The sequence below is a fragment of the Poecilia reticulata genome, chromosome 12 (assembly GCF_904066995.2).
Source record: "Poecilia reticulata chromosome 12, P_reticulata-male-v2, whole genome shotgun sequence".
Classification (NCBI taxonomy): Eukaryota; Metazoa; Chordata; class Actinopteri; order Cyprinodontiformes; family Poeciliidae; genus Poecilia; species Poecilia reticulata.
The window spans coordinates 1,412,836-1,434,268 of record NC_088841.1 but is presented as its reverse complement, the minus strand read 5'-3'; the positions used below and the strand labels follow the sequence as shown (position 1 = coordinate 1,434,268).

The 21,433-nt window shown below is 38.4% G+C and overlaps 1 protein-coding gene across 3 annotated transcripts; it reads right to left on the bottom strand.

Moving 5' to 3' along the window:
• Positions 1-70: 70 nt before the first annotated feature.
• Positions 71-21,184, bottom strand: slc38a9 (solute carrier family 38 member 9). Of its 3 annotated transcripts, XR_014090364.1 has the most exons (16): positions 21,052-21,184; positions 18,147-18,290; positions 16,786-16,915; positions 16,431-16,549; positions 16,282-16,345; positions 16,064-16,157; positions 14,432-14,602; positions 13,686-13,745; positions 11,791-11,997; positions 9,239-9,346; positions 8,680-8,786; positions 7,842-7,955; positions 5,887-6,035; positions 5,246-5,335; positions 4,135-4,409; positions 71-3,836 (listed from the first exon to the last, which is right to left on the bottom strand). XR_014090364.1 is itself a non-coding variant. In XM_008423100.2 (15 exons), exons 2-15 carry the CDS (start codon positions 18,242-18,244, stop codon positions 4,244-4,246), a joined length of 1,677 nt encoding a protein of 558 aa, XP_008421322.1. In that variant the 5' UTR covers positions 18,245-18,290; positions 21,052-21,184; the 3' UTR covers positions 71-4,243. The 3 variants fall into 3 exon arrangements, 2 of the variants coding, with proteins under 2 accessions (XP_008421322.1, XP_008421323.1); XM_008423100.2 differs by having other exon boundaries at positions 71-4,409; XM_008423101.3 differs by lacking the exon at positions 21,052-21,184 and adding an exon at positions 20,745-20,946 and having other exon boundaries at positions 71-4,409.
• Positions 21,185-21,433: the final 249 nt, after the last annotated feature.

The following is a 21,433-nucleotide window of genomic DNA, read 5'->3' as shown; positions in this document are numbered from 1 at the left end:
TTATTCCCACTTGGTTCTTGGGAAGCAAGGTAATAGAATCTAAAGTCCAATAAATTGAAACTGCAAAGGATAAAATCAACAAGAAGTTTAATAAAAGTTACCAAACATACAGATCCTACATCTTCACACAAGTATTCCCTTTGTCCATCACTACTGGGCCGATACAATCTGCTGTGTACAGACATCATCTTAGCATGTCAAATACCGGTCAGTCGTTTGGTTACAGCTTTAAATACTACTAAAGTTCTTTCAAAAATGTCAACACACTGTACCTTTTGTAAGAACAAAGTTTTCAGAAATATAAAGTTCATAATATATTTAACTTGAATTAAACCCAACAGCAAAGATCTTGGACTTAAACCCACAGAGGAGGAAAAGCAACTCTGCGCTTCGTTCAGACTGCTCCAAATGTTATTGTCTGATTAAAACCAATGCCTGAGAGCACTGTCCAACTGCTGAGTGCTGCTGTGTTTTCACTGCTGAGCAGCCATTTTAAGAGCTCTGCCATAGAAATCAGCTGCAACCCAAAAAGTGAGACCAGACTGTTAAACTGAAGGATGGAGAAAAACTACTCCACAAAGACAGCAAACCACAGTACTTCATGAAGCTGAAGTTTCACTTTGGTCAGTATTAACAACAATCATACATTGCTTGATAAAATACTTTTTCATAAATAGAATTTTTACATTTTATGGTTGGAAAAAATCCAACAGTTTATCAAGAAATACAAAATATAAAATCTTCTGGGAAAGACATAATGGGGAAAATCAGAAAGGAAAGATCAGCAAATAAATTACCACAATTTCCAGAATTAAATCATTAACAGTCAAGCAAGTGAACCATTCATATTTCTTAAAATTAATATCTGATACTAAAAATAATCAAAGAATCCTGTTCTCAGTTTTTGACAGACTAACCAAACCAGCCCTCCCCAGTATTCACCAGTAACTCCACAATTACAAAGTGTGGAGATTTCACAGCCTACTTCAGAGGAAACATAAACAATACAAGATATAATTTATCTCAATGCCAGCATAAAAATATTACCACTGAGTCATTGTTAAATGGTGGGGAAACACTGGAGAATGGTTGATGAACTGGCAAGCAGAATTATTTCACTTAAAACAGAAAAATATCCTTTAGACCCTATAAACCACATCTTTTTCAAAATGATGCTTTTAATATTAACTATTCTTTTCATACGGAGCGGGGCAGTGGGCTTCACAATTGTCTTTAAGACTGCTGTTGTGAAGCCTCATGGGAAGAGAACAAACCTTAATGTCTCTATTCTAATCTGCTGTGTTTTTAGCAAAATGTGGAGAAGCTTTTCCTTAATCAACTAAACTAGCAGCATCCCAGTTTTGCAGTTAGTTTTACACAAGTAATCTGTGTAAAACTGTAGTTTACACTATGGTGTCCCCCAAGGCTCAGCACTGAGTCCCAATATTTTGAATCCTTGTATGCCACCCATCAACTGTTGGCATACATTATTAGGAGACATGGCATTAACTTTTATAGTTATGCTGATGACACAGCTCCGTTTATTATTGCGTCCTGATGAGCCTACATCCAGGCACTTTTAAGCCCTTTTTTTTTTATTTTATTTTTTTTTTATTATATATTAAATTATGAGAATTTCCTTTATCTAAATTAGGACAACATTGAAAAACATATTTGATTCAAACTATGGTTTCTGAAACCATATCAAGAATGTCACTAGAAACATATTTTCATCTTCTGAGGAACATTGCAAGACCGTAACCATTTCTCTAATAGTCCAATACAGAAACTTTGATTCACACCTTTACAGCCAGTACAATCAATTATAGTAATACTCTGCTTCCTGATCTTGTTGGAAAAAGCTTAGCTCTATTACAGCTAATTCAGAACTCTGCTAGTCGAGGACCAGAAGCTGAGCTCACATCACGGCAACTTTAAAGTTTGTATTTAAAGTTGGTGTGCATTTTAGAATTGATTTTAAGGTGTTCTTAGTGGCATTTAAAACTTAATAATGGCCGTAATGTTATAGCCCACCCCATTTATGAGAACTGCTTCCGTCTTCTGAAGTGGTTCTCACTGGTACCTACAATGAGAACTAAATCACAAGGTGAGGCATCGTTATGGCTGTCTACTGTGGGACAAGCCTCAAGGTCAGAGGTCACCTGAGAGCTTGGACATCTTGAAGAGCATGTTAAAGACATCCATTCAGTTTGGTGGTTTTGGTTTATACCCATTTGTCACCTCTTAAAGTTTATTGTTTTTAATTATTGCTAGTACATTACAAGTATCTATGTTCTTTGTCGTTTCTATACAAGTTAACATTTTTGCAGTTGTTGTAACGTATTTGTCTATATTGGTATTTTTTCAAATCAAAGTTTACCATTTACTTTATGATTATTTTGTGTCTATATACATTTTCTTTTCCTGCTAATCTACACTCCGCATAGGTCCATATTCCCTTGAGTCTTTATTATAGCTCTGATTAGTTTGACATTATCTAATGAGTCTCTTGTGCCTTCATGTCCATCTGTCCGTTTTTAATCTCTGTATAGCGCCGCTTTGTGTGGCACTTTGCTGTATAAAGATCGCTCCTCAAAAAGTTTGGTGATAGTCAGAATTAGCCGACACATAACAAATCTCATTCCAATGTCACCATAAGCAAAGTCAAATAAACAAAGGTTGGCCTGCATTAAAATGAGGCCGGTAACATTAGTATTAAACATGTCAACATTTTTCTCAGCTTAAATGTTTCTAATGGGGACACTGAGAAAAATTTAACACCAGATCACCATCAGCAACAACCTACACCCAAGTAATACACCAACACAATCAAAGAAAATCAATCCACCAGTGAATGTATGACTGAAAACATGAAATAGAACCTATTGTCTCAGACAAAATGTCTTCCTTGGTTGTTTGGAACTTGCTTCAAATTAACATTTGTTTCATTCTCACATTCTTATCAAAAATTTACCAGTAAATCCATCTTTCCTTGCATTACATGAAGTCTCCCAGAACCAGATGCTATAACAGAGCCCACACTATGATGTTTCCACGTGCAAATGTCACCTTTTGCATGGTGTTTCCAGTGATTTTTAAAACTAATCTTTCTTTAAACTTGATGTGAGCGATTACATTGGCCTCATTAGACCAGACTATCTTCTCTCTGAATTTCGCATGCTTGTCCAAATCTTCTGCAGCAGACGTTCTTCCAGGGTGAAGTTTTGTACAGTCACTGTGAACAGAAGTCATTGCTATTAAAGGCATTACTTATTGCTTAACTGGAGAAACTGCACCTGCTATTTCCACAACTTTTTGCAAGTGGTTTTTGGCTCTTGGACAATTCTTCCAGTAGTTATTCTTTTGAAGTTTAAAAATGCACCTGTGGGGTGCTGAGATGGTGCAGGGGTTAAGCACAACCCACAAATGGAGGCCTTAGCCCTCAACGCAGCTGTCACAGGTTCAATTGCTGTATGTCATCCCCCTTCTCTACGGTACCCACTTTCCTGTCAAATAAAGGCCACTACAGCCATTACAACTTTGGGGGCGGGGGATGCAGCTGTAACCACTGACTATGTTTAGGAACAGTAAGCTTTTCGTTGTGTGGTGGAGTCATTGCTGCCTTGCAGCAAGAAGGGCCTGGACTCTTCATGTTCTCCATGTCCATGCGTAGGTTCTCTCGGGGTACTCTGGCTTCCTCCCACCGTCCAAAATCATGATGTTTAGGTTGACTGGTCTCTCTAAATTCTCATGAGGTATGAATGTGTGCATGATTGTTTGTCCTATGCTGGACTGGTGACCTGTTCAAGATGACCCCACCTCTCGCCCGTTGACCGCTGGAGATAGATGCCAGAAGGAAAAGCGCGTTGGAAAATGGACAGATAAGTGATTTTATTTGATTTTTTTTTTTGTGAAGGTGTCTTTGCATTTACCACTCATGCAACTGTGAAATAGTTTTGTTATAAAAAAAAAACTTGTTAAAGGCTACCAGTTAATCATTTGAAATATTTAAACTGAGAAAATATTGACATGTTCAAAACATTTTTTACTTAATGTAAGTTCAAACAACTGATGGTTTTACATTTATTTGAATATGAAAAATATAATGAAATAAATATGAATGTAAATACTTGCATATGTTTGGAGCTTGTTGTGCAGATATTTAAACCACACCACAGTTAGGTGGTAGCAGCTAAACCTTCCATTAGATCTTCTCATCTTTAAATTATTGCCTACTTGTTTCCTACATAAAAAACTGAGCCATCAGGTTGGCCACACCCAGAACGATGAGGAAACTGTGGAAAAAGGCCGACTGCCAGGTGAGTCTCCCCTGCTCCCTCAGAGAGAACATGTGGACTAAAGCAGGAAGTAGAAACACTAAGGCCAGTCCACATATTGCTCCAGAAAATCTGCAGAGAGAAATGGATTTATGATCAGTGAATGAGAAAACACATATGGGCCGCAGAGGAAAATTGACTATATTGTAATAATTCAAGAAAACAGAACAAGACTATGGGTGTCTTTCCCTTTTTGGAGATATGAAGAGAACAGACTGCTACTCAGTAGGTTCAGGTTTCTATTTTTATACAAGAAGATGGTGTGTGGGGGTGGGGGGTGAAGTTCCTTCCACTTCACAATCTTTCTGTTGGTTCATTACATATCCCACTGAAATATATTGATGTTTGGGGTTGAAACATGCACAGATTAATGTTGTCAGAAGGTGTATAAGTGCTTTTCAAGTTACTGTAGACCTTTCACTTCAGGTTCCCTTGCACATTCCCAAAATACTTCAAAACTTGAAAAGGATTATCTTTATCTTTAATGCATGTTTATATAAAATAGCTTTAGAGATTTTCTGTAACTGTAAAGTTTTGGACTGACATACTAGTTGGCAGAGGCTGGCTTTAAACCAAACATACTATAGGACTGAACAATCAAATTCATTCTGCTACAATGATACAATTGCTGGTCCAATCTCTGTACATCTGTTCTTCTTAAAATGCCATTTATTTAAATTAAGAATTAGAATTAATTCAACCTCTGTTAGGACACTAGATGGCTCTCTGAAGTAAAGTACCAGGATGAGTAAAACCAGTGTGCTACTTGTTAATAGAAGAATATTTCTACAATAATCATTCCATAACAGTAGTTGAAGAATTTTAGAAGTTTATTGAAGAAGCATCTCCAAGCTAACATTACTGGATATTTCTTTCATAAACAGTTAATAACATAACTCTATACATACCGTATTATAGATCCAATGTTGGGATAAAACATGGACATTAGAACTCCAGCTCCAACAATGAGAATATTCAGCACAAGAATGTGAATGAAACTGAGTAGAGACAATGGGACAGACAACATTTAATTAGCCTAAATGTTGTTCAAGAGTTTCCAAGAAAAGATCAAGTTCTGATGCCTGGGTGATCCAATAAGACTTGAAATGGGCAAACTGCTGTGTCATGAACCTGACCAGGCAAGTTCAACACGGACAGTAACCGAAGGAAAAACTGATCTGATGCTCCATTGTACTGGTTCAGATTTACCAGATCAGTCACTCAGTGAAATGCATTAATAATGGAATATCATCAAATAGATTGAACAGCTATTTAAATTGAACATTTTTGATGCAGGAAATTAATGTTGACAAAGCTCAAAAGATGCAATCTGAAAACAAGTCATGGTTGGTAAACAAAACAGTCGGTACAAACTAGAATTTAAAGTTATTAACTAGATTTGAGTTAATCAGTCATATCTAATAAAATATATTATATTGCTTTGAAAGTAAACAAAACTGATATTGACCCTAAATTCTAATGGCTATAAATGGAAAAAAAGGACTAAATCTTCAAATATGAACTTTAAATAAAATTTGTATTCTCCTACCCGGGATAATGATTTCCAAACAGCTGACCCATAATTTGGACTCGTACCAAATAACCCAGCAGAGGATAGACAGTAATCATTTGGAACAGTAGGCACACTCGAGCCACAAACACCATCACATCACTGCTGGGGAAGTTATCTAAAAAGTTCTGGAAAAAAAGGAAAAGCACAGTTGCAACTTCAAGCAGAGTGTATTAAACAATTAAAAACTAACCTTCATTTTTGCTCAAAAACATATTACTTTCTAATCACTAGGTTTCAATTATATAGCTGAGATAAATCATTCTCACCTCCATGTCCAATTGAAAACTAATGACAAACTGCAAAAAAGCTAACTGTAGGCAGAAAATTAAGTCATATATATGCAGTACCTTGCTAACCACTAGGAGGCGCCCACTGACCACCAGTAGTTGAAGACCTCAATTTGAGGAAGACTGGCTTAGATGATTTATAATCCTTTTAGATTTAGACTTAAAATTTACATTGAACAAGAACCTTGTTTTGGACAGGAAATGAAAATGGCATCTCTCAAAAGAAAATAGAAGTTCAAATGAGTATCAATCAAAAGATTAACCTATTCCTACTTTTATTTAAAGGTTGGGTCTTCGTTCTCATAGTGTCCAGGTAATCAATGTCTTATTCATTTCATATTTGTTTCATTTTCATTGTATCTCCTTTGAAATATCTTTTATACCTCATTTATAAGAAATTAGTTGACGGATGTATTTTTTACACTTTAATGAAACAGGACACTTGTCCTGACACTTGAGGCTGTGGAAAATATTTCCACAGCCACATATTTTTGTTCCTGAAGAGATCCAATCGGAGATGGAAATATTTTGATGACTTTATAGATAGAATTTGTGTACAAGTACATATTTTTTAGGACCAAACAAAGAGTCAATAATAGGGAAAATGTTTTAGACCATTAAAATATTTCAGACTAAGACGACTAGGAAGCATTAACATATATTTCCTCCACTTTCACCCATCCCAGAACTCATCTACTTTTAAGACGAGGCTTGAAACTTTGCTTTTTGATAAAGCTTATAGTTGGGCCAGCTCGGGTTATCCTGATGTATTTGTGCTTATAATGTTATAGACTTAGGCTACTAGAGGATGAACTGTTCACTTTCTCGCCTTCTTCTTCTACTCTTCAATTTGCATTATTTGCTGTTATTTAATCTGTTAAATTTGTTTTCTCTGTTATTTTCTCTCCATTGAAGCTACACTTGGTCTGGCGTACTGATTGGCTGTGATTCCTTCCTGGAGGAGGGCATCGGCTGACATAATGCTGCAATCAGCTGCCCTGCTTTGAACTTTTTACTTTCAAGAAAATCTAAATAAACCTACATCAGTTCATCAGTTTCTTCTTGTTCATTCTGTTCTGTCTTCTCAAACCCCAAGTCAGTCTTGGCAGATGGCCGCTTGTACTGAGTCTGGTTCTGGTTCTGCTGGAGGTTTCTTCCCATTAAAGGGAGTTTTCCTCATGCTCAGTATGAGGGATTGCTGTACAGTCAGTGGTTCAACGCAAACGATTGTCTCTACATGTTTTTGTAAAAGGCCTTAAGACCACATCTGTTGTGATTTGGTACTATATAAATAAACTGAATTGAATTGAACTTCATCTGACCCATTATAACCTCATGTCTTCTGAATGCATAACAATGAATATATGAGAACTTGTATTCAGAACTTGTATATCGCTTACCATATATTACATCAGAATTTAATACAGTACCTTGATTAGTATTTAAAGAAATATTACTAATGCAGAAACACATGAGAATAACTAAATACATACCTGGATGTTGGCAAACGGTACCATGTTTATGATGTGTTGATTTAGCTTTAATGCTACAGTATATGGAAAAGTGACCTTTCTGTACATAATGTATAAAGTTTAGAAAAAGAATTCAAAAAGATGTAAAAAAAAAAAAAAGTTTACGTCTTACTGGTTCAATGCAGTCTTTGGAGAGAGGAGGTGAGGGAAAGGCAGCAAAGATCAACACGCCCACATACATATATGTCCCTCCAACGAGAAGATAAGCCAAGGACAGGTCCCTTACCTGCATGGAAGAAAAACTGTTAAGGATCCATGTGGAGTATTTGAGCCTGAACTCAGTTTGAATCAAAACTAGGTTTAAATTATTAACAATAAAAATCCTAAACGCTGATGAAAAGTAGGTGACCTGGTGGGTGAACTACTGTCGTTTTCCACCTTGAACAGATCCTGCTGGTGGACAGTTTCTACACAACTTGATCACTTTATGTAATTTATTTATGTAATATATTTGAATTCCAGAAGAAAGATTCAAAACCTTTGCACTGTTCCACTGAAGTGTATTAGGATTAATGAAATACTGCCTGAACAACAGGTTCTGTCAGCACTATGGTCTATTTAAAATGGGATCCACTAAACATCTGGAGCAGACAGTCATTCATATTTTTACAGGAATTGTCTCAGTGGAAAAGGCAATATTACCAGATGTGGTAGTATTCTAACCTAACATTGTTATACTTTAGATATTTAATAAAATGAATTGTAATAAAATCAGTGGGTCCAGGTTGAAAGGACCTAAAATATTTAACAAATCAATTTCTTCACTACTTCTTCCATCTGCATTTGTTGAAATAGTAAGGCAAATAAAGGAAATAAGACAGAAAAATAAGTCTAATCAATTTCAAGGTCATTTTCCTCCAAATTCTTGATGAACCTATTGGTCCAGCCAGAACCACAGAAAAGCTTGTCCCGCTAATTCTGTGAGCAACAATAACTGAGCACAGACTCACGTTATTTTCTTGGTTTTTGTTGCTCTTCATCAATGTGATGATGCAGTTGTGAATGAAGAAGGCCAGGGTGAGGACACCAGTCAGCTGAGGAAAAAACAACCTGAACTCTGAAAGAAGAGGAAAATCACAAGTCTTAGACGAAACATAAGCATCACAACCAAGATCTTTATGTATGAGACAGATTTCACCAAAACAAAGGTCACTGGGTTGGTATGGTCATATATTTAGTGCTCTATCCAGTCTTGGTAAACACTACATCTGAAACATTTTAAAGACTTGTTTTTAGTTTTAGGTTAAAAAGAACAAAAGATCAAAGTAATATAACAGCCAGATAGACCTTTTAGATTTTTTTATTTATAAAAGTAGTAGTATTTATAAAAAAAAATAAATAAATAAACATCCTCTAATCTCCCCTGCCCATGTTCATCTAAAAGATCCCCCCAAAAAATTCATTCAATATGGTTAGCAGGTACATGGGACATTTTTAGTACAGTGTTGATAAAAGTGTGAGCATTTCTCAGGGCTGTGGCAGAACAGGACAGAGGACTGGCAGATCTACCTGGAACGTAGAACTGGGACGGACCAAACCAGTGGAACTCTAGGTGGAAGCCAAGGTGGGAAGCTTTGATTGTAACCAGCACAATCAGATAGATGACTGATATAGTGCCTAGAAGAAACAGAAACATTCCTTGGAAAAATTGACAAACGAGTAGATTGTATAAACCATTAATTACACTGACTACAACTACTAATTACTATGCAATTATTGAAATGCTACATAAGTGAAGAATAAACTGACAGTAAGCTAGTAGCTTTTGATACATCAATATACAGCCATGGAGTCCATTAATGGGTCAGATGATGCACATTAAGGTACCTAATGAAATCAACATCAGCAGCTGTGACCACATATGTAAACGTAGCTGTTTGACGCTTCACCTCAATCTGCAAGTTGCAATAAGATCATTTCTAAACAATTGGAAGTTTGTTATTTAACAGAAACAGCTGGAAACATTTAGGAAGGCTGCCAACCTTCCCAGGAGTGGATGTTCCAGAGGTTTACGTCAATGTCAGTTCATGCCATACTGAGGGAAATAGTCATTTTAAAACGACTGTCTCGCACCTTTTTTATGAAATTTATCAAATTATATCTCAGTTGTTCTCCCTCCTACATCAATGCACAACTTTTCCATGACGCTGTTCTGTGGAAAGCTGGTTACGCAGGTGACACCATGCCTGTGGTATGCAGTTCCTTCTTCTGACTCATTCATCCACACTCACAAGTTACTGAGGCTCTGTGCTGGTGTCTGCCTAAAACAGCAAGCTGTCACCAAATAACCAGCTAACTGCGCAACAGCCATATTGTCATATACAGGTCCTTCTAAAAAAATTAGCATATTGTGATAAAGTTCATTATTTTCCATAATGTAATGATAAAAATTAAACTGTCATATATTTTAGATTCATTGCACACCAACTGAAATATTTCAGGTCTTTTATTGTTTTAATACTGATTATTTTTGCATACAGCTCATGAAAACCCAAAATCCCTGTCTCAAAAAATTAGCATATCATGAAAAGGTTCTCTGAACGAGCCGTTAACCTCATCATCTGAATCAACAAAGTAACTCTAAACACCTGCGAAAGATTCCTGAGGCTTTTGAAAACTCCCAGCCTGGTTCATTACTCAAAACCGTAATCATGGGTAAGACTGCCCACCTGACTGCTGTCCAGAAGGCCATCATTGACCCCTCAAGCAAGAGGGTAAGACACAGAAAGACATTTCTGAACGAATAGACTGTTCCCAGAGTGCTGCATCAAGGCACCTCAGTGGGAAGGAAAAAGTGTGGCAGAAAACGCTGCACAACGAGAAGAAGTGACCGGACCCTGAGGAAGATTGTGGAGAAGGACTGATTCCAGAACTTGGGGGAAGCAGTGGACTGAGTCTGGAGTAGAAACATCCAGAGCCACCGTGCACAGGCGTCTGCAGGAAATGGGCTACAGGTGCTGCATTCCCCAGGTCAAGCCACTTTTGAACCAGAAACAGCGGCAGAAGCGCCTGACCTTGGCTACAGAGAAGCAGCACTGGACTGTTGCTCAGTGATCCAAAATACTTTTTTCGGATGAAAGCAAATTTTGCATGTCATTCGGAAATCAAGGTGCCAGAATCTGGAGGAAGACTGGGGAGAAGGAAATGCCAAAAGGCCAGAAGTCCAGTGTCAAGTACCCACAGTCAGTGATGGTCTGGGGAGCCATGTCAGCTGCTGGTGTTTGTCCACTGTGTTTTATCAAGGTCAGGGTCAATGCAGCAGCTATCAGGAGGTTTTGGAGCATTTCATGCTCCATCTGCTGGAAAGCTTTATGGAGATGAAGATTTCATTTTTCAGCACGACCTGGCACCTGCTCACAGTGCCAAAACCACTGGTATTACTGACCATGGTATTACTGTGCTCAGTTGGCCTGCCAACTCTCCTGACCTGAACCCTATAGAGAATCTGGGATATTGTGAAGAGAAAGCTGAGAGACCCAACACTCTGGATGAGCTTAAGGCCATCAAAGCATCCTGGGCTCCATAACACCTCAGCAGAGCCACAGATTGATGGCCTCCAGGCCGCATTGAAGGCTGCAAAAGGATTCCTGACCAAGTATTGAGTGCATAACTGAACATAATTATTTGAAGGTTGACTTTTTTGGTATTAAAACACATTTCTTTTATTGGTCGGATGAAATATGCTAATTTTTTGAGACAGGGATTTTGGGTTTTCATGAGCTGTATGCCAAAATCATCATTAAGCAGACTGTGTTTCATTTATTTTCATTTATTATCATAGGAGGAAGAGGGTGGCCTTTTCAACACTATAGCATATAAGTCAGTGACAGGTCTGGTCACTGACTTCAGTCTGGTTTTACTCCAGACTGCAGTGGTTTTACAATTAAGGACCAAAGAATGCGCTGAATCCTCCCCATGTGGTAAAATGCCGAGTTCTAATCTTTCTAATGAAAATCTATGCTAGGTAGCTGAAGAACAAACTATTCGCTCACTGAGTCCCACATTTTTGGATAAATGCCAAAACTTCCTGAAAGCATCCCAGGAGCTTGGTCTCCACTTACCAAAGAAAGTGAACCTGGCAAAGAAAGAGGCAGAGCGAAAGCAGAGCAGTGGCAGCAGCAGGATGATGAGGTAGAGAGGGATGGTGCTGGTTTTACTCCAGTAGTGATCAAAGCTGCTCCCAGATGAGTCATTCCCAGAGGAGCTGCCACACAGACTGGTCATGGAGTCATTTCTTCCAGGGTGAGTTTTAGGGTATGGGCAGATAACTGGCGAACACATCAACAAGACATCACCACACGCATAATTAAAACAATTACACTATTAACAATACACAATTAGAAAGATCCACTTTAATTTGGGTTTTACTTTTCACCTCACTGCACAAACTTCACATATTTTACATTTGGTCGAGCCACCCTCATTTCAGTTAACAACAATATCCATTTCATTTCTGAAGTGTGGGGTAGGGTCTGTGGTGGAACTGGGCTGTTATACCAGGGGTGGCCATAGTTTTATTTGGGGGTCCATGTTCATAAATATTCTCTCTCTAAGCTGGTACCTAAAGAACAACTCAGACAAGAGATGCACAGTCTTACTCTGTACATGCTCCACCCACAGCCCTGGCAGCATGGGCGGACATTGCCCACCCACAGAGTCAGCCACGCCTGCCTTGGGATGGAAGCAGTTTATTTTATGTGATAGTGATTGTTTTTTGGGGGTTTTTTTACGTCAGAGAGGCAAAGTTTCTATTATTCTCATCTTGATTTGATAAAATATGGACTCCCACACCGTAGTTGTGTCCTCTATCCCCCACACATTTTTTAGCTGTTACAAATGTTTACTCTGTTAATATGTCGTAGTTTTCCAAGTCATCTTTATACATAACATGAGCGTCAAGATGCCTGCGGTGGTTTTACAGATGGAGACACGCTGCTGTGTCAACTTGCACATCATGTGTATTAGAATCTTGGAGCAAACCAGCAACAGGCAAAAAACTTTGTACAGTTTTTTCCAAACAAGTTGAAAGAGTTGAGTAATGTTGTTGGATGTTGATAATGCTAGTAAAACGATAACTATATAATACATCACACTAAGCTCATTAACAAAAACAAGCTAATAAATTTGTTTTCCATGTTCAGAGGTGGGTAGTTCTCAATAACCAAATCTAATCACTCAATTAAATTTTATTTGATTGTTCAAGTTCTGGTTCAGGTACTTGAGTAACGTTTTGGGGGGAGAGTACTTAAAGTTTACATCATTATTGATGTTCTTTTGTTCGTTTTTAAGATTTTTTTATCTGAGATTGGTCAGACAGGAAAGTAGTTTGTGAAGAAGGGGAAAGAATGAGAATGTGTAAAAAGGTTTGACAGGTGAAATAAAAACCTATCATCATCACAGAGCCTGGTCTTTAACCTGGATGGCTGTGAAGGATCCTCTTTGCTCCAAAACACACAGAATTCCTTTTAGCCAAAAGATCTGAATTAGCAGCCTCGTTCACACATCACCAGAGAATACATACAGAGGAGGTTACTGTGTGCTGCAGAAAACTTTTAGCACCAACACCACTGCTACTCTGTTCATTCATGCTGTTGGCCTGAGTGTGTAATGTAATGTAATGAATGAATGAATGAATGAATGAATGAATGAATGAATGAATGAATGAATGAATGGGGTACCATGTGGTTAATGCCACCTTTAAGGTGACACCAACAGGTTCATTATACATCAAATAACATTATCCCAGATGTGCGAATTATAAATATTTCGCTCTTACAATGCCAAAATCTGCAAAATATTTCATATTTCACTGAGCACAATTACTTTATCATGCATTTTGAGTAGATGGTCAGGAATAACCTTTTGTGATAAGCTGTTAATAAATAGAACTTTGGGGTTGTTGGTGTAGAACAGTCTTTAAAACTACTCAGAAATGTTACAAGTAAAGGTTTCTCACCTCTGTCAGAACCATTGGTTCCATACTCTGAATCGGATGTGCTGACGTTGTGAGCGTGGTCTGTAGACGTGAAAAAATAAGAAGAATTTAAAACACTCATTTATGAATTTATTTTCACAATGTAAAATTATTTTTTATTTCAAACCACTGCTGGACAGTTAACTAAATGCATATTTATACAGGACCAGGGTTTGGGTGTTCAGTCAAACACCTAGACATTCTCAAAGAATAAATCTTTTAAAATGTTTTAATGAGGGAATGTGTGAACGGCTCCAACTTCTGAGTACAGATATTGCCCAAGATAACATTTTTATGCATTGTTAAAAATGGTCACATGACCTTTATGTGACTTGATAGCTGCATGATCAAAGCAACTACCTACCTACAGCTTCAAATACAATAAAGAGTCAGCCCTTAAAGACATTTCTGGTTCCAGTTTAAATGAATGAGCCACTTCCAACAGGATGTATGAGTTGAACAATCAGAGCTGAGTCAGCATTTTAGATTTGCTGAAGCAAGCATTGAGGCAAAAATGGAAACTAGCAATCTGAAGTGGACATGGCCCACATGACTTCATGAACAACCCCGTAAAGAAAAACTGCTGTCAGACTTTGGAATTACATGTTTATGAGCAGCAATGTTGCACTTTGGTAGATAATTTGAAAACTTGCACACAACAGCACATACCAGACAAGATTCAAGACAGCAGAGTAAACATGGAACATTACGGTCATGTTTAAACTTACTGTAGATGAACTGCCCAGTGTTGTAGAGGAAGTTGGACATTAGGACCCAGTATACCACCATGGCTCCAACAAGAGACACCAAGGAGAAGACCAAGCTGGACCACAGGCCAAGCTTTCCAAAGTAGAACCTGCAAACATCAGGGAATTCCCAGCTGGATGTGTCCACACCCCCTGAGCAGAACAGAACAGTATTTTAGAGAATATCAGTTAATTTTCCTTTCCAGAGGAATATTCCCTTGTTGGTTAAGACACAATACCTCATTGCTGGATATTAAAAACACAAAGATAGAATGTGTTGAGTTTACACACAAGGAACAAGTTAGCAAACAAGGAATTTTAAAATGAATCTGAAAACCAGCATGAACAGAACAGAAGGTTGGGAAAATCTCAAAGTAAGACATAGTCAAACAGGTGGCAGCACTATGTCCACATTGGATGAAGTTTCCTGGAAAGACCTGCACTCATCTTCAGTAAAGCTCATGAGAAATGTTAGAAATGGAAGGATAGTGATAAAGAAAAAAAGAGTTTGGTGAAAACCACACCAAAAGGCCATTTATCTAGTAAATCTACAGAGATATGACTCTCTAGATTCCTGCACTGCTTATACTTAAGTACTTATAATTAAGTAGTACATAAAATCATCAACCTGAGAAATACTCTGTCAGAAAAAGTCTTGTGAGAATGTGAAGAGAAATAATGACTTGGACCAGATCACTCATCACGCTTTTGTTTGTTCTCACCATTGACTGCACTCTTCAGACCATTAAGAAACAGATTCTACATTTAAGTTTCCACAACATGAATTTATTAATATCAGTAGAGCTGCATGATGTGAGGAAATTGTGTGGCTGATATCAGGTGGACTATATTTTCTTTTTTTCCTCTATCCATCATCTGTCCGTCCATCACTCTGTGACCTTTAGCATTTTGGAGAAGATCATTAGTGTCTGATGTCAACATCTGCTGCCCTGACACTCTGTCCAGGGTAGAGTGTCAGTGGGATATTACATCCAACTGGCACAGATATTATGTTCCAGTTGGACATGATATCTGTCCAACTGGCTAAATATTATGCTAGCATGAAAAACAAAGTCAACAGAACCTTGAATATATTAGCCAACTCCAAGCAGTCCTTTTGATGTGAATGTTGCACACACTGATATTTCCATGATAATTTATTGTGTAGCCCTTCATATCAGTGGGAGCATAATCCCCCAGGGTCTTGTCACATCATATGTGAAAACTAGTAGAACCAGAACCTGTGAAACTACCATACCACGACATAAAATGAACGCATCAACAGATAACGGGCCTCCCAATTTTACTCACCATTCATAGTTTTCACAGAATGTCAAGACTGGACTTCAACCATGCTTCAAAACAACACTAAGGAATTTCTTTAAGCTCTTATAGTCACCTCCTCACAGTTTATTAAGCCACAGCTTAATGCTGAATAACAGCAAAGTGATAGTAACGTTGTTTTCCTAATGAAGAATGGCACAGACCAAGTTTGCTCAGATTAAAGAAAAAATAAAAAAAGAACATCTATCCTGTACAATACAATATCATCCCTTACTTCACTAAAGCAAAACAAGGAGAGGACTAAAGCAGAGGAGATACTGCTGGACTTACTAATTGCCTTTGGTGATTTGATGACAATGTAACAGCAGTACAGCATTAGCAGGCCAGTGAAGATGAGGATGATGATTCCCAGAGTGAAACCAGCCTGAAGAAATTAGGTGAATAAAAAAAGTCTATTCAATTTTCAGGAAGAAATCTATGATCAGCAACAGCTGACTTAATGTTAGCATAAAGCCACAAACTGAGGAAAACAGTAAAAGGTAGGCGACCTGCTTAATACCCCACGGTATGCTGAGTATGGACGTCCCCATCATGGTGTTCCATATGGCAAAGCTGCAAGGAAACACACACAAAGGAATCAAAGCCCTGAAGATGAGGGCTCCAAGTTCAGTGACACTGACAAGCAGTGAGATCTTACATGGTGACAATGCTGGGGTTCTTAACAGCCTGCTCACTGTCTGGAATCTTGAAAGCCGTCCCGAGAGGGCTGTAGACGTACATCTCCTCTGCTGTGGGGATCACATGGTTTGGAGGACTCTGGAGGAGCAAATGAAAACATCAACGCTTTCAAATCAATGACATCTTCAGAGAAATAAAGACAAACATTCACATGGCTTTAATTCACAGCTGGATGCAATGATGACAATATGAAAAACATAAAACAGCCATTTTATTATCATTTCTTCTCCAATTTTATTGGCATACAGTAAGCCAGGAAATTAAATGTCATTTAAAATCATTCTTTGCTATAGCGACAAAGTGACTTGACCTACCAGCATTGTGTCAGAGGACCCTGTCAGTCTGCTGTAGTAATGGACTCTACTGTTCAGGATGGCAGCCTCAGCAGAGATCCTCTCCTGAGGGTCATCACTTACAATGTTCCTGGGTTCCACATAGAAAGGCCTGCAACACCACACAAAACCACAGCATTGCCCCCTTTACTTTTAATTTAAATTCCCCCAAACAACTTAGTGTTAGTTCAGAATGTTTATCAAGTCCAAAGTCAGCAAAGAATATGCTAGAACATCTTACAGTGCCTCATGCTGACTGCATTTTCCAGCACTTGGTGCCTGTTGCTACAAGTACCAGTACCTGCTTTAATCACCATGGATCCCAGTGCTGGATGTGCAGGTGAACTGGTCTGACCAGAACCACACAGAGTCTATGCGTCAAGAGGAAAAGAAGAGAGAGAAGACCCAGCAAGGCCACTATTAAGGCAACCTGGGCTGCCTAACAGATCAGCTTCTTGCAGTCAGAACAGTGAACAGTGTCCAACTGATCACAGTCATACCACACTATGCTGTACTACTGTTCTGCAAAAATTCCCTGAGTAAAAACAAAGACTGTTTGTGAGCTGTGAAAGGGAGTGTTTGTAATCTTTAATGTGCTAGAAACTTGTTGGTCCCTGTGAAATACCTAACTGGATTAAAACTGACACAAACTGCTAACAGAGAGGGGAATTATGCCAAGACGGTGCCAATCTCACAAGTCCATCATAGAGTTCGCTTCCTAGAAAAGCACCATGTTTGTTTATTATCATGCAATACCCTCAAGGAAAAAACACATGCACTAAAAGCATTACAAAACTGAACTAGGTGGCTTTTGTACTGAAAATCCTAAATGCCTCTGAATTTCCAGAGGTTGACATTGAAAACTTTATTTTATTTTATTTTAGACAAGACAGAAAACATTTGTTATAATAGAAAATAAATGAACAGTTGTGACTAAAGCCTTATTTCAGGTACGTCTACCGGATGACCATACAAGATATCTGGCTAAGGGTCGGGCCAGGAGTCTTACACTCCTCCCCGTGTGGAAAGACACAGCTGAACAGTTTATGGTTGCCAATGTTTCAATTAGTTTAATTATAAATAACTGGACTTGAATATTAAAATGAATTATATACCGTAACTCATAAAGAAATTGTTGTCCATTCTAAACTTTGCAGAGAACTTTTCTAAAAAACCAAATCCATCTGGAAAGCAAAACTATCCCCTGATCTCAGAATGGACCACTGTTTGCTTCAGTACATTCAGCCATTTTAAAAACTTTTGAAGTCTTTGATATTTCACCACTAATAGCCAATTTTGGTATTCTGAGCTTCTGCAGCACACAGAGGTTCTGGGGTTTCTACCGTTTAGTTCTGATGTCCAGTGACCCAGCTGAGCCTCTGTGGGAGGGGCTCTCCCCAGTGGGATCTGGGCCCAGCAGAGGCCTGCAGTCATCCTCCATGGTCTCTAACAATCAGCCAGGCTTCAGCCCTCAACTCATCACCTGTCTGGAAGGACAGAGGAAGATTCACGTTAAGAACAACCAGTACTTCAACAACAGAATGTCAAAGAAATTATATTATGAAGCATAATAATACAATATTATTGCTGAATATTGCACAGAAGTTATTGACTGCAATTTACCCAGAGTTTTTTTCCCGTCATAGTAAAGTTCATTCAATTCTCTCGGAGTGATGTGGGACACACGTTTATGTGAAACTACAGATCTGATGCTGCTCTTACACCTGAATTTCCCCTCTGTGGGGCAACAAAGGATATTTCTATTCCAGTTTATTTCTAAGTTTATGTTGGGAAGAGAGAGCCTGCTGGCTGGTTTAAACTTATCTAATGTGGCTTAGACAGATTTAAACCAGAGATGTTCCCAACCACTCCACTCATCAGCAGTGTTGTTACCAAGCTAAACATCACAGAAACGTTGTCCATTACAGCAGCAGCTTCTATCATCAGGTTCTATAAACTAATGGACTCAAAGTTCTATAAACTAATGGACGCATCTAGAGTTTATCTAACAGTGTCTTTAAAAGTTCACTGGGTGCTGCGCTACTTCAGCATCTGTATTCTTTTTTTATAATGGAACAACAGAAAGACAAAATTAGGTCATTTAAATAATATTCTCTGCTCAGTACTCAGTTTGTTTCACTGACACATCTTCCACTCATGTGGCTCTAAAGAGCTTAAAGGAGGAGCTTATGCAAACTCTAAAACTGGATGAAAACTTTGTAGCTTCATATTTAAAATGATCTTTGTCCACCTCCACCATTGCAATATTTCATTGTAAATGATTCAGATAAAGTTAGAATAATTATCTTTGGATTCTATAAAATAAGTATGCGATAGCAAGGCTTAGAGAATTAAGGGGACATTGTTTAATGACAAAGAAGAGAGCCAAAAATACATCATCATCATCATCAGATCAGTACCTTAACAACATAGTCACAAGTATTTTCCTTGTATTGTGCCTGCAGTAAACCCAAGTTACAGCCAACATATTTTGGAGAGATGAGATGAAATGGTCATGCAGCTGCTGACCAAATGAAGATCTTCAGAACAAATCACAGTCAACAGAAACAGCACCACTGAAAACATGTTCCACCAGTGTAAGAGAATGTTTTATTAGCAAACTGTACACCTTCACATTTCTGGGGAACAATTTTCTTAACCAAACAAAGAGGCTGAGTAAAAAGAGGAATGTGTGCTCACACTGCTAGTTTTAGTGAGATTTCATGTTGAAAACTACCAGAGAGGCCATGCTTGTAGGGCTGCACCGATTGCAGTTTTTTGGCCGATTGCCGATCTATAAAAAGTCTGACCTTCGGATTCCGATTTTGGCCCATAATGATTTTTTTTATCTGAATGTTGATAAATATAGCAAGAAAGTCGCTGAGTTAGTGACAGTGGAGTGACTATTGTTAACTGTAACATACAGACATGACCTGGTGGGCCGGTCTGGCAATCAAACCTCTCACAGCAGATTAAAAGAGGGCAGTGGCTGATTTGTAGACCTTCGCTGAGGCAAATGAGATGGATGAATAAGGTCGGCTTCACATGTAAGCATCGGCCGATCACCAATCTCCCAAAATTAGAAAATCTGGGCTGATTTGTAGGCTGGCTGATTTATGGATGCATCTTATGCACCTAATGCTTTCATTGCATTAAGGTAGAGACTACAGTACATCACATCTTTTATGCTAAAACACACTTATTGTGCCAAGTATTTCTTTAAACATGGCTTGATCTGCACACTAGTCTGATTTGATTAAGCGAGTTGGACTACATATCACTTCTGAGAAGGCTATTCAGGTGAAAGTTTTTTTTAAAAAACTTTTCAGTGTCCACAACCACACTGAAACTATCTTACTCAGATGTTTAAAATAAGGAAGTCCAAAGAAAAGGGAACTACAGAACATTCAAATTGTGAGATATTTAGTCATCCAATTAGTCACCATCAGCATTTAACATGAAGATCTGAAGCTGTGATGGTAATCTTTTGTGCATAAGTAGATTATTAACAATAAAACATCAAACACAAAATGCATTAAAGTAAAAATCCGGAGAGTGACAATCAGTGACAACAAAGGTTAGGTCATTTCTGTGTGCTGATATAATCAGAGCAGTTTAGAAACCCTCAGTGATCGTCCCCGTCTGAGCTTGATTACAACTGTGTATTAAAAATTACTTTTAGATGTTTTTATCTAAAAGTTACATAAAATCTAACTGGTTTTAGACTTTATCTAAAAAGAATACTTTTATTTTAGATCCAAAACAATAATTAGAACAAACTATCATAGTTTAGAATAAATCACAAGACTATTGATTAACTTAAACAACTATCCGCAATCTGCTTATCCGTGTGACCGCCTGGACGCGCGTGCTCCCAGGCAGCAGTGTCTGGAAGCAGATGTTCTCTTATTATCATCTGAAACCCCTAATGGCCCCCTTACCGAACCGCAGAACCAGTTGGCAAGAACTGAAGTGGCCTGGACCTGCTTCTCTTCGCTATTTCTCCCAGCGCATATTAGCACAGTTCCTGTCGTTGCGCTCTTAAGTGCCTGCAATATTAGAATGTGTGGGTAACACACACTGCAGCTTCCCGTGTTTTACCTGACTTCGACCCTACTGTCACAGCTAAAGCTTCCAATTTAAAGTTTTTCTGCTAGTGAAACGTCGAAGGAGCCGCGGCCTCCTGTCTCCGGTAGTGTAAACACAGCGAAATGTTCCGGAAAATGCCAACCTTATAGCGTTACTAACCTGTGGGCCAGCGTAGAGGAAATAAAGCGGTGTTAGCTCCACAGCTACACAACACTCTGAAAATGCTGAGCATCATCCAATCAAATTCATTGTCAAGCACGTGCAATGACGTCACACGCAGGGCCGCGTAAGTAAATATTGCAGACTCCCCAGTCAAATATAAAGGTAAAAATCTGTGTGTTTCCATTACGAAAGAAGAAAACCAAAGGTCAAATGAAAATTTAAACCCCGTTGTTGCTTTAGTCCAGAAGAAATCTAATATGTGCATACAGAAAGATTTATGCATACAGATTCCGCCTCTCGCTGGAGATAGGCACCAGCACCACTCCCGACCCCACTAAGGGAAAACGGTGTAAAGAAAATGGATGAAAGATTTATCCAT